Source organism: Chrysemys picta, chromosome 6 (assembly GCF_011386835.1).
Source record: "Chrysemys picta bellii isolate R12L10 chromosome 6, ASM1138683v2, whole genome shotgun sequence".
Lineage (NCBI taxonomy): Eukaryota > Metazoa > Chordata > Testudines > Emydidae > Chrysemys > Chrysemys picta.
This window is the reverse complement of record NC_088796.1, coordinates 117,292,845-117,306,536: the sequence shown is the minus strand read 5'-3', so window position 1 is coordinate 117,306,536 and position 13,692 is coordinate 117,292,845. Positions and strand designations below refer to the sequence as shown.

The 13,692-nt window shown below is 44.5% G+C and overlaps 1 protein-coding gene across 1 annotated transcript; it reads right to left on the bottom strand.

Moving 5' to 3' along the window:
- Nucleotides 1-3,103: 3,103 nt before the first annotated feature.
- Nucleotides 3,104-12,841, bottom strand: TMEM215 (transmembrane protein 215). The gene has a single exon (XM_005294768.3). It carries the CDS (start codon nt 11,550-11,552, stop codon nt 10,845-10,847), a length of 708 nt encoding a protein of 235 aa, XP_005294825.1. The 5' UTR covers nt 11,553-12,841; the 3' UTR covers nt 3,104-10,844.
- Nucleotides 12,842-13,692: the final 851 nt, after the last annotated feature.

Here is a 13,692-nt window from a genome sequence, read left to right as displayed (position 1 = left end):
CGTAGGTTGTGTCTTCACTAAGCCTTACAGCGGCACAACTGCGTCACGGCAGCGCTGTAAGTGTAGACAAGCCCTAAGAGAAAACTCTCTATAAATCTCCATGTTTGCTGATGGAGATGGGTTTGCGCTAGCGGCTTCTCATTCAAGCTCTGTCAGAGGTTATTTTCTCTGAACGCGAAGTACGCTGTACAATGCGTGCTGTATGCGTTTGGGACTCTGCGGTTTCTTTTTTCCAGACTACAGATTTATTTTAAATGGCAGCAGATTTTCTCTCAGTCAGGGCTACTCTACCTTAAAAAGTTTCACCAGCTTAACTAAATTTATTCCAAATCACTCTGGATACACCAGTGCAAAACCCTAAAAGTAAGTGTACTTAAACCAGTGTAAATCAATTTAAATTAACTGGGTAATTAACTGGCTCATGCCCCATGTAATTAGCATATTTTGATATTAAATATGTCCTGTGTGATCACTGAGATTAAAATTAAAAGGTAGTGCTGATACTGAAATTTCTTATTTAATTGGAAAGCACACGCAGTAGTAATAGCAACTGACTTTATTGAGTGAGATTACAATAGACAGTCTGACTTAATTCTTTTTTAAAGTATTTTTCCATTTATCTAAACGTTAAATGTTAAATTTGCAGACGTTCCAAATTTTATAACATAACCACCAATAAACTCAAACTCCAAGTCAACCACAGCATTGTAACATCCTTTAACACATTGAGTTCCTCTGCTGTTCCGCCAAAGCCCCATTGATCTGAATACCGTGTATGTTCCTGAAACACTTCGATCTACGCCATTGCATCATGCATTCTATATTTGGCATTACACTTTCACTGAATTAACATGTTAAAAATTAGAAATGATAGAAAGGGACTGATCACAGGCCTTTTAGGAAATGTGAATTTGTTACCATTCACTCTATCTATTGCATATTCATTTGCAGAAAAGTTGCAATTGCTACTCATCTATGTTATACTAATGTAGACTGCTAGGATTAAAGGACATTATAATGAACATTTTCTGAGTCCAGGTTATTCTAAATACAAGTCAGTTGTATGATCATTTGAGTTTGTACAATGTTTGTGTGACAGTGCTTAGGAAAATTGTTGGACTGACAGCTGTGGCCATTGAGGACATATCTTTGGGTTTGGTCCAAAGGCTAATGAAGTTAATGGGAAGACTCCTGGTGACTTCAGAGGGCTTTGGATTGGGCTGTTTACTTGCAGAAGAAGATGATCATGGACAACACCATTGTAAGCATCCCTCTGTTGCTTTGTCAATAGCTCTCGCCCCTATCTTGGATGGACCACCTCTGCAGTGATCGTTTTCCATAGCTCATTGAATGTCTGGTAAGACTTCTAGAAAGGCTTTGATTAGTGTCAGTTGTGCTGATGGCATCTTGATTAGTGTCATTTATGCAAACGGTTCTTGTGATGTGGGTATTTGTCTACTAGGAAATGGATGAACAGTACAATGTGAAATACAAGTTGCAGTGTTCTCAGATGATTTGGCAGGTACTCGGGATTTACAGACATACTTTGATAATAATGTTTAATGGATCTGCCCAAAACTGCATTGCCACCTATCTCCCCTCACCCCCAAAAAGGTCTGTTTTATTATCATGACTGATAGGTCTCAAACCCACATTCACAGAGTTCATGGAAACAACCGCACTCCAACCCTCCCCTGGTAGCCTGCTAACAATGACTTACCTGGGACCCATGAAGCCTCACCCCAGTGTAAGGCTCTGCCCCTGAGGCCCAATTGGTGGAGTCCTGGAGCCAGCAGCAGCAGGAACAGGCAACTGTCTGAACAACTGGGTTCGCCTCACCCCCACACTTCCTGCTCTTGCTACTCGATTTCCTGGCACCCAGACCCGGCTTGACTTGTGGTTCCTGACCTCCAGTTTGTCGCCTGCCTCTGACCCCCTGATATCCTGAGCTGTCCTGTCTCCGGTTCCCGACACGTGGTTCTGATCTCCAGTTTGTCTCTTGCTTTTGATCTTCTGATATCCTGACTCTTGACTCCTGTCTCATGACTGCGGACTCTGCCTCCGACTACTAGGCCTGGCTGCCCATGACCCTGCCGAGACATTCAATGTTATATGAGCGCCACATTTGTATTGGAAGTTACATAGGACCCAGTCCTGCAGGATGCTGAGCAATTAATGGAGCTGCTGAGCCCTCAAGCCAATTAAAAATGAATTAGGTAGCCGCATGATGCCTTATGGGATCTATCATGCTTAGGGACGATCTGGTTGAAAATGTTACATTCAGCATTTTACAAAGTTGCTGAAAATCATATTGCAAACTCATAGGGCCCCAATCCTGCAAACGCTTATAAATTTGGGTAGATTCACAAACACATGAAGTAGTTCTATTTAGGATTGGTTGTAACAATGAAAATTTTCCACACACAAACATTAAACAAAAAGAAAAGGTTTTGTATTGCTTCAAAAGTCACTTTTTCATTGCAACCACACAAACCTAGCTCTATGTTCATTGAGTTAAATGGAGCTGTACACATGAGTAGTTACTGCAAGAAAAACTCAGGGTAATTCTATTATATCTTCCACCAAACAGATAACCCACATAACATCACACCACCAGAAAGTATAGCCATAGGGCTTGATCCGGCTCCCACTGAAGTCAATGGCTAATGTCCCACTGGCTGTAGTGGTGCAAGCAGGGCTGATGAGAGGGGGACAAGGGGAGGACAATTGTACCAGGCCCCAATCTCAGGGAGGTCCTCAAAACATCTGTAACTGAGGTGAAATGGGAGGGGTGGGGCCCTAGTGAACGTGATGTACCAGGGCCCCAAATTTCTCTCGAAGGCCCTCGGTCCAGGGTGACCAGTCAGAAGTCAAATTACCAACCAAGTGCCCTGATATGAGACTCTGTAAATCTCTGAAGAGCTAAGTGCTCTCCTATGACACAGATCTGTGACCAATCAGCTTGTGCTGAAGTTTTTGTGTAGAAAGGGGACACAATAGATGTTACACTTATATAGGTCGGTGATATTTTCCTCCTCTTTCTTAAAATATCTATTGCATGTTTAAATTTGAAAGTAGATGGATACTGAGCATTTCCAGTGATAGGGCCTGATCCTGAGAGGTGTGGAGTACCCCTTGTGAGGTGCTGGGCACCCTCAACACTCTCTCCCAAGTGGGAGGTGAAGGTGCTCCATTGTTACTGGGGGCTCTCAGCCCATCACAGGATTGGGCCCTCCGTGTTTGCAGTCATAGGAAAACAGCACATGCGGACAACAAGAATACCACTCTGTTTTTATGACGTGTTGATTTTATATATATATTATATATTCTGATGACTATTTATTACAATTTCATCTCAATACAGGCTATGTACAGGTAATGATGCACACAGGCATTGGAAATAAATAGCATGATACAAAGCAGAAAAAGAATTACAAAATGATGTAATATTTAACTAACCTGTGTGAATGCTGAAGAGTAGATGGAACAGTCAAATTATAAAATAATCACCAATGTTGTAATTTTATTGGTAAGTCAATTTTCCAGGTTTAGAAGTTCCCAGAGTTTATTCAGTCAAACTTAACATTGGGAAAACTTTCTTTCTTTCTTCAAACAGAGCACCTAGCTTCTACTGAAGACGTGGTAGCAACTACATAACATTTAAATGTCATGTTGATATTTTCTATAGGTACTATAAAAGCAAAGTTTAGCTTCTGGGATATGGAGGTTGACCTAGCCTAGAGTGCCTCCCTAACAGATCTGCAGCTCTCCAAATAAGGAGGATGAAGCAGTCGCTCCAAAGGAAGGGACCCAATGTCAAGAGCCTTCCAACCATTCTGGGAAACTTTACAGAGCCAGACTGAACCTGACTATGCAGCACAAGTCTGATCCTGCTCTCATACAATTCCATGGTAATACTCCACTGGCTTCAGTCATGCAGGACGGAGCCCCATTTCTGTGTGGATAACTCCTGAGGCAGGAGTCAGTGGGCTTTCTATACATGGATAGCCAGAAGGTCAGACCTGTGGTGCCACGCAGGTCACTCACTCTCTCCCTCCCCAATAATTTCCTGGTCCTAGCCAAGTACGCTTACCTCCTGTATTTTCCCTTTCTTCTCCCTGAGCAACTGGCCCATACTGACACCCCTGGCATGAGCTTTGATCCCTAGATTTAAAACAAATATTCAAAAGCACTTTTCCTCCTCAGAGTTATAAATCAATCCTTTTCACATTCAAAACAGCTCTGTGAGTTTGGTGTTTGTAGAAGCTGTTGGCTTGAAAGGCCTGAGCAGCAAAGTCCTTTGTAAAGCCACAAAGCTCTAGTAGAAGGACTATCAGTGCGGGCTGCTCCATACACATATCATAGAATACCACGGTTGGAAGGGACCTCAGGAGGTCATCTAGTCCAACCCCCTGCTCAAAGCAGGATAAATCCCCAGACAGATTTTTTTTTTCCCACCCCAATTCCCTAAATGGAACCCTCAAGGACTGAACTCACAACGCTGGGTTTAGCAGGCCAATGCTCAAAGCACTGAGCTATCAAGGTTTTTTTTTTTTTTTTTTTTACAGATTACATTTTGACACTGAATTAAAGCATAGGATGACATTTGCCATATTTATGAGTTCTGAAAAACAAAATACCTTCATCCCTGAATTTTAAAAAGAATTTTGTTTCTTGTGTGTTATTGCATCAGGTGCTTTATGATGCACCAGTTGTTGGCTTAGAGACTGAGAGGTGCTGAGAACCCCCAATTTCAGTTTACTTAAATGGGAGTAAGGAAGAGGCACACTCTCTGCGGATCAGATGCATATTTTACATTCAATCTGTGATGGATTAACCCTTTCTGTCACCCTGGGACTAGATGAAAAATGGGGCCTGCCCCAGCCAATTCCACCTAAGGGCGAGAAGAAAGGCCTTGCCCCGGCCCAGAAAAGCATACAGATGCTGCTGAATCTGGCAAAGAGAAGGAACATATACACAAAAATCCACTGACTGGAGTGGAACACGATGAAACCGACACAATGAAAATAGAAAAAATGATGAAGCCACGTATCCCTTTCTCTCACTTAGTGGATGGATGTTGCCCCTTATTTATACTTGCTCCAGGTTTTGGCCGACCTGGACAGTACATTAAAGGCCAGGTTTTCAAAGAGTTCAGTTCCCATTCAGGCCCCTAGAGCAAGTGGCCAAAACCTTCAGCAGCTCCCAGTGTTTTCAATGGAACAGTGTGGGGATTGGCTTTCAGGGGAATTGCTGGGCGCTAAGCACTTTAGAAAATCTTGAGTGAAATCTTGGCCCCATTGAAGAAAACAGGAATTTTGCCATTGGCTTTAATGAGGCCAGTATTTCATCACTGGTACAGTACAGTCCTGCAGCCTTTAAATTCCACATGTCCTGCAGGAGATATTCTGCCTGACAAGGCGTATGCTGTTGAATAACATTTGAATTCCTACAAGGAGATTCTCCTTTCCTAAATGACAGGTGGGATTTTAAAGCACCAGGAGTGTTGAGATGAATTCTGGATGTGGATTTAAACTTCCCCAAATCTTGCATAAAGGTCTGTGAGTGCATCTGACAGCAGAATCAGGTCAATACCCATAAGCTTCAGATCTTGCTCCTTAGTGTGTTACCTTCCATGCTTTTAAAAACAAAGGGAGCTAGAATCCACTTGGCTGGTAAAGGAAATGTAGTTCTGTCTCCTCTGCATTCTATGGGGCTGACAGACTCAGGGTAACCTCAGGCATCACTAGAAAAAACATCGCCTCTGAATATCATAAATAAACCCTGGACTGGATTTTTGCACTCGTTGAAAATGGATGCAGAATGCAAGAGCCTCTGGTCTCATAATCTCATGGGAAAGACAAGTAACAAACATCCACACAACATATACCTGTCCCCATGTACAGTGTCTGCAAATTAGAATCAGATTAAAAATATGAGGCATGCGGCGAAAGCCCCACACAGGGAGTTGACACAATACTTTCTAAAAAAAAAGTCCTATTACATTGGATAGAAAACACTTCTTTAAATAGCACTGATGTTAGCAACTTGCAGAAACCTTTACAGCTGGGAGGACAAAGCTGGATCATTTCAGACCAATGGTTTCTATCAACACGATGTGGCTGAAGCTTATTAACAAGGTGTGGAGGCGACTTCAGGGATTACTGAAGGTGCTCAACTCTAACAAATGGTACTCAGTACCTCATAAAATCCAGCCCCTGATGAGGCGTGGTTATGACCATTTTGAAAATGAGACCGAAAGTGACTTAATTACTGATCATCATTTATCTATTTATTTTGATTGCTAGTTATTATTAGTGATTAAAATGTCCATAGGAGCATTGCTGTGAACGATGCTTCACACACATGGAAAATACATAGCCCATGCTCCAAGAAGTGACAGTCTCAACCAGTGTGATGATTTTATATCACCGTCTCAACTAGGCTTATGATGTTGGGACAGATTCTGCCACCCTGACATTGAGTAGTCCCTTATTCTATGAGTAGTCAGCTAGAAATCAGTGGGACTGTTCACTAACTAAGGTGCCGTTCAACATGAGTGTCAGAAACTGGCCCTTAATGTAATAAGCCAAATTAGACTGCTCAAAACAAAGGCATGGGATGAGGGAAGGAGAAGAAATTACATTAACAAACAAACACAAAAATCACCAGGGGAAAGGGAAAAGTGCCATTGGGACAACAATATTTCTATAAAACTCAGATCAGTTGTATGGACCCAATCCTGAGCACGACTCAGCACTGTCACCACTGACGTCAACTAGGAGTGGAGGGCACTCAGCACTTGTTAGGATCAGGCCACACATTGTGTTTTTGTTTCCTTTGTTTGCTCTCTAGACAACGATGAGGTGAAGATACAATTACACTTGAGCATAGACTAGAAAAGTAATAGAGGATTATGGCTGCTGAAAAGGTTTCCTGGTTTTCTGTTAAAGAAACTGCCTGGTGTTTTGTAATGTAATCTGTGTGGATAAAAATGCTACAAACAAACAAAATGAAATAAAATAATGCAACACTTCAAACTATATAATGAACACAGTTGAGCTGTGCATCACTTTTACATTACTTCAGAAAAAAAATAATACCCATCAGTGCAGAAGTTACAATAAATGCTACCATAAAAATTATATTGTATAAATCTTAGAAATTTGTCTTAAGTGCTTTATCACCTGATCTCTACAAAGACAATTTAATATCCTGATCTTGCATCACTGAATCAATGAAAGTTTTGCTGTTGACATCAGTAGATGCAGGCTTAAGCTCTAAGAGATGAAGAACATTGCAGTTATGTTCACTGCTTTGACACTTAAAAAATCAAGGATGAAGTGAAATTTTAACCCAGGGGGTGTGGGTGTTTTATTGAGCTGGCAATGACATAAAGAGACTCACCTCCAAGTCACGAGTTTGAATCACACCCAGATTTGTAATGACCATGAGACAAATTCAGCTCTGAGATGAGCAGGAACAGCGCCATTAAAATCAATGGAATTGCTCCTCCGTCCACCAAAATCAAGGCTGATCATACAGGATGTAACCATAATATGACTGCTTGAGAGATAAATGTCCAGGTTTAAAATACACTCACCAGCAAGAGAGGCAAGAACATCTCTCTGGTTTAAGAGAGACAGTGTAGACCAGGGAGGGAGGCGCATTGACAGTCTTGCTGCTGCCTATGCTCTGCTTGTCTTGCGTGTAAACAGAGGGCTTTAATCTCCAGGATTATCAATTTGGCACTTTTCATGGACACTAAGGGCTTGAACCAAAGCTCACCAAAGTCAGTGGAAAGGGTCACAGTCAATCCAATGGGTTTTGGATTAGACCCTAGAGACACTTTTTTTTTAAATGGCCAGATTCATCCCAGATTTCACTCTGTTCCGTTAATTAAGGGTAATACTGAACATGGGAAAAGGAAAGATTCTCAAGTAGAGAGATTTCAGAAAAGGTTTGTCCATATTCCTCTGGTTTCAAATTCCTATTTGTGCTGATGTTAAATTACCTATAAATACTCTTTAAACTTAGCATGTAAAATCCTGGACCCATTGACTTCATTGGAGCCAGGATTCCACCCATAATCTTCACTATTTGTAACATTCATTTTTTTTAAATTATGCGTAACTTTCACTGCCATAAAAATCTGCTTTCATTAATAAAAAAAGCAAAACCCTAAGGTCTAACAGTAAGAATGGAATAGAGTGCATGACTCACAGTTGCTTGATTGCATATTATATCTTTGTCATGCCATTTACCACTAGAATTTATTGCCTAACCTTATGAAAGACCTTTCTACTACATTTCAAATGTGTGGTTTGGCAGACAGCATTTAAAACTAAGCGAAAAAATCGTTCAACCTCTTCCTCATACCTATTTGCAGAACTGTCCTAATCTGTGCTCTGCATGGGCTACTTATTTGCTACCAAACACAATGCAAGGGGTTGTTAACTGAGTCCTGAACTGTAGAGACTACAATGTAATCGGAGAGGTTGCCTTTCTGCCGATGGGCCTGATCTCAAGTGGTGCTAAGCCTCAACTCCCACTTATGGGGGCTGAAGGCATGCAGAAGGCCTTATTCTGCACCATGGGAGTCCGTTGGATTTTAGCTATTGACTTAAATGGGAGCAGGATCTGGCTTTCAGCACCATCCCGGAGCTGCTCAGCACCTTGCAGGATCCGGCCCTATATTCTGTTATGGTGATTACGATCTCTTGAGCTATTCTTGGAGACAATCCCTGGGGTGTCTCTGTCCAGGGCTGGAAGCTGAACATTTTCAATTGGGGGGTCTCTCTCTGTGGGACTCATTTAGTCTGACAAAAGCTCAAGTTTTGCAAATACGAGTCCCTGAACTACATCCCCCAGCAGCAAGACCTGTGGTGTGTTAATATTAACTGGCTGTCCCTGACTGAGACTAACCTGCATTTGTTTTATTTGTCTGAATAGCACCCTGATGCCACAGCAATGGGCACTGCGTGAAAAATCAGTACATAAATGCGTAAATAAAATAAACAATGTTACGTTTAGTGCACCAGAGAGAAGCAGAGAAAGCCCACGCTGGGAAATCTTCCCAAACCTCCCTTTGGCAATCTCCTTTGAGCTGACTGTCTGTAACAATTTGAGAGCAGTTTCCAAATGGATGGACCCTCAGGATGCCTGAGGTTTCCTTTTATTTTCCAAATAATTGCACAGACATAATGAGGAGTTGTCCAGCTTTCAATCTCTCAGTGGAAAATTCCAGAGCAGTTTCTGCAGAATATTCCCAGGCTCCTGTTAGCCAGGGGTGGCTTCTTTTTACACTGGTAGTTCAATAAGTCTGTCTGGTACAAATTATGGTTTATTAAAAATAACTAAAGCAAGAACTGTTATTAAGACTTCCAACACGGAGAGACTTTTCAGAGCTGTGTTGAGCATTGTGTTATGGAAATCAAGGCTTTGTCTGTGAAATGCTAACATTATTTTATGCTTTAGCAAACATTTTTTCTAATAGTTTAACCCTTAGATTGGCTGTATAGATTACATATATATTATATTGTATCTATACTATCTCATATGGTAATATATATGTTAGATTATGTGTAATCTGTAGTACGTTTATGTAATTTGTATTATATATGTGTATGCAGTTTGCAGGATCTGAAGGGTTAACCACTATGCTTTCGTATCACTCAGGTCATGGTTCCAGTATTATGCATCTGTGATCAGTGAACTCGTTAACAAAACATACAGCATGGTTGTGGAAAAATCGTGCCAACCATATTTCTCTAGTCTCCCCCACCTTAAAAATGGCTTTCATAATATTGAATAAAATATCATTATTCAAGATCCATGGATAAACATCTGGAGTTTTTGAAGAGGTATGTGAAGATGACACTTCTCTAAGAGCCTGATCCAGCTTCTGTTACAGCCAATAGGAGTCTGTTGACTTCAGTGGGAGTTGGATCAGGCCCTAAATCTCCAATATATATATCTTCCAAATCCAGTGACCCCCTACTGCTAAGTCTCTGCAATGATTTTATCAATCTCTTGCTATAAAGTACAGCGGTAAGTGCCAAACATATTTGAAAGACTTTGGTGGATTCATTAACAAATAAGAATGAAGCAAAATAGCCTAACACTTGTACCTTTAATATGATTGCTGATAGATTTGCCTTCAAAAATTCTCTCTATCCTAGTCCCCTTCCTTGACTCAGGAGGCTGGCAGGGTAATAGCCTACAATGTTGCTCTTTGATTTCCTAAAACAAGGTCATGTAAAATCTAATAAGAGCAGAAAACTGAAGTCAGACATTGGCTCCCTGATTTTGCCTGCCTGAGTCTAAGACTGATTGAACTGAAAAGCTTTTCTAACAGCTTAACATCAGGCAGCCAACTAATTCAACTGCACATTGACTTCTATCAATTCCTTCAGAAATAAAGGAAGCGACACTATTCCTAAGATCCACTCATCCTTATTGCATGTTATTTTACATAGCGAGCTCCAGACTTTTGACTCTTGCCTTGATTTTAGCTGACAGTCAATGCCTTCACCTTGCCAACTTGTCTAGGAGCTCAGGTCTTGGGAGCGGGGGTGTCTGGACAAAATATTCAGCACTGACATTTTTTTAAATAATTAAAATTGATTTTCACAAAGAAGAAGGAGTTCTGAGCCTTAAACATGCTTATTTACTTACAGAAAGTATTTCAGGCACAAAAGGTTTGAGCATCAGTCACATACCAGGTTAAATTTGTAATAGTATGAGGAGTGTTCCATGCAGTGCAATCAGCTACTTTCCCCTATTAAGAGCTGAAAGATGTAGAGTCTGTAAAAATACATAGAGATATATAAAATGTGCATCATTCAAACTATAGTCTCATGGTCCGAGCTGACTCCAGTAGGGTTTATGTAACAACAATATCTGTCGTAAGGGCTATTCTCCTTGTAGGAACAAACAATTATACTGTCTTTTGGAGCCACAAAAATGTTGTCCTCTGTGTCAGGGCAGGCAGCACTGTCCCAGGGAGGAGAACTCTTCTTCTCCAAGGCACTGTAAGTGGGACCCTCTCCCACGAGCACGTTCCCTGGCATCTCCGGGTAGCAGGTCTCCAGGTATCTCAGCATCTCCTCCTGGTCCACCCTTTTGATCAGACTCTTGCATTCTCCCATGGTGGTGGTGGTTGTGGTGGTGGTGCAGATGGACACAGAGTCCTCTCCCTTCAGCACTTTCCTGTCCTGCAGGTATGCCTTCTTGGCTAGCTCATCGCAGCTGCCTTTGCCCGATTCCAGATCCGAGGGCGTTCTCAGCAGCTCCACCACTTCCTTGTCTTTCGCCTTTTTGCTGCAGGGACGCTTGTTGTCAGGCCATTTGGTGCAGCCATCTGTTTTCCTCGTTAGTGCAATGGCAGCTATGCCCGGCAAGCAAATAGCAGGTCCTATTGCCAGGAGGGGGATGTCTCCCAGGGTCTCCCCTTTCATCCCAGAAACGGTAAACATGAAGCCAAAAACAAGGAAGACGCTGACCAAAGCCACCACTAGTCCCGTCCTAGGGTTAATGTCGTCTGGTCTCATGGCTCCTCACACCATGCAGATCATCCGACCGCTCTCCTTCAAAGGCAGTGCAAAGCTGAGGAGGCTTATAAGCCTGCCTTTGAGAGCTTTCCTCTGGAGGGATTTGCTGCAATAAACACACAATTAAAAAGTTTCCATAAAAAAACCAAAAGCAGATCCTGTTTCTCTCGCCACCGTCTTCCAGGGAGAAATGGGTCAATGGGGAAATCCCATGCAGTCCCCCTAAAAATATCCCAGCGCTTCTGCCAGCCAGAGCAGGCTTCCCCGGAGGATGCTGCACCAGGCTAAAAGAGCTCCTTGTAATCTTACACGGACAGCCCCCAGGGCCTCTGAGACTCTGTTTTGGATCCTAGGCCAGATCAGCCAAGAGGAGATGCATTAAGAGCAATTGTAGTGCATAAAACACGGAAGCAGTGAGTTATAGGGCATATGTGCGTGCATGTCAGAGACAGAGGGGGATGGACTTAGATCCTGGAAAGAGTCAGAGACTCCAAGCTTCTAGTGTTACAGCCGATGAAAGAAAAGCCCAGGAACGGGCTAAGGACTGGGAGAAATGGGTCAGGGAATAGAAGTGCCCCAGGAGCTTCCATCACATGGGTATGGGAGGGGGCTTACTAGCCCCTCAGGGGAGTTCATAACTCAGCTGAGTTGTGCCGAAGTGAGCAGGTGCTCATCGGCCAGGAAAACACTGCGAATGCCTCCCAGAGCTTTGCTTTTCCAAAAGGGGGAGAAGGGGGTGTCTGCTGGTGCCACGATCCCGTTGCTAGAGAGAGTGATCGCCGCCCTTTCCGAGCCAACGCACCCACAGCGGGGCAGCGGCTGGACATGTGACCTTCGCAGCTTGCTAGCCGCGCGGCGCCCTGGGCGCCCTGAGCTCGCGCGCGTGTCCCTGCAAATTCCCACGGGGGGGGGGTCCCTGCAAATTCTCACGGGGGGGGGGGGGTCCCTGCAAATTCTCACGGGGGCTGTTCCTGCAAATTCCCACGTGTGTGTGTGTGAGAGAGAGACACCCTGCAAATTCCCACTAGAGGGGTGTGTGTGTGTCCCTGCAAATTCCCACTAGACTCTGGGAGTTATGCTTGAATAGGATTCCCCCCTCCCACCCCCTGTTTCTTTAAGTGCCGCTCAGATCCGAGACCTTCCCTCCCCCCCTAACTAACAAGCTGGTTAGTTTTCAAACCGATGAGCAGAGAGCGACGGCAGGAGCCAAGGGGTCGCTCAGCTGCACCCCACGTGTCCCCCTCGCCCCCACCCAGAGGCGAGGTGCTGACCGCCCGCAGCCGGAGGAAAGCCCGCGGGCTCAGGCAGACGCGCCGGAGGGAGGGAGGGAGTGGGAGACGAAGGACAGCCCGCCCCGCACACCTCGCTCCCTGGGAAGCGCTGCCTCGTGGCACTGCTGGGGTGGGAGCCCCAGCTCAGCGACCCGAAATGCAGCCGGTGTGACGCCACGAATAGCAACCCTCCCGTTTCCCGCCTGCCAAGCCAGCGGGGCGGCCCGGGGCGCTGCCCCCACCCCATCCCCCCACCGCCGCGAGACAAGCTCCGCTGCAAGGCAGGGGCGCGGGGTGCAGCCCCGAACCCTAGAACAGGTGTCAGTGACAAGGCGCGTGCCTGCCCCGGGCAGCTCGTGCAGGGGTCACCTCCGCCGAGTGCCCCGGGCCATGGCAGAGCAGAGCACTGGTGCTGCGCTCAGCGCTGGCTGCCTGCGGGGGGAAGGTATTTGCTGCAACGCCGCTGTAGTACCCCCCCACCACCACCAATTCCTTCCTCAGGCTCCTGTGTAGCATGAATCCCCCCACAAAGAAACGGGGAAGGGGCATTTGCTGCCTTCTGTAGCATGAACCCCCCCAAAGAAAATGGGGAGGGGCATTTGCTCTCCTCTGCAGCATGAACCCCCATAAAGAAAAGAGGGGAGGGGCATTTTCTCCCCTTTGTAGCATAAACCCCCTCACAAAGAAAACGGGGGGGGGATTTGCTCCCCTCTATAGCATGAACCCCCCCAAAGAAAATGGGGGAGGGGCATTTGCTCTCCTGTGTAGCATGAACCCCTCCAACAAAGAAAACGGGGGAGGGACATTTTCTCCCCTCTGTAGCATGAACCCCCCCAAAGAAAATGGGGAGGGGCATTTGCTCTCCTCTG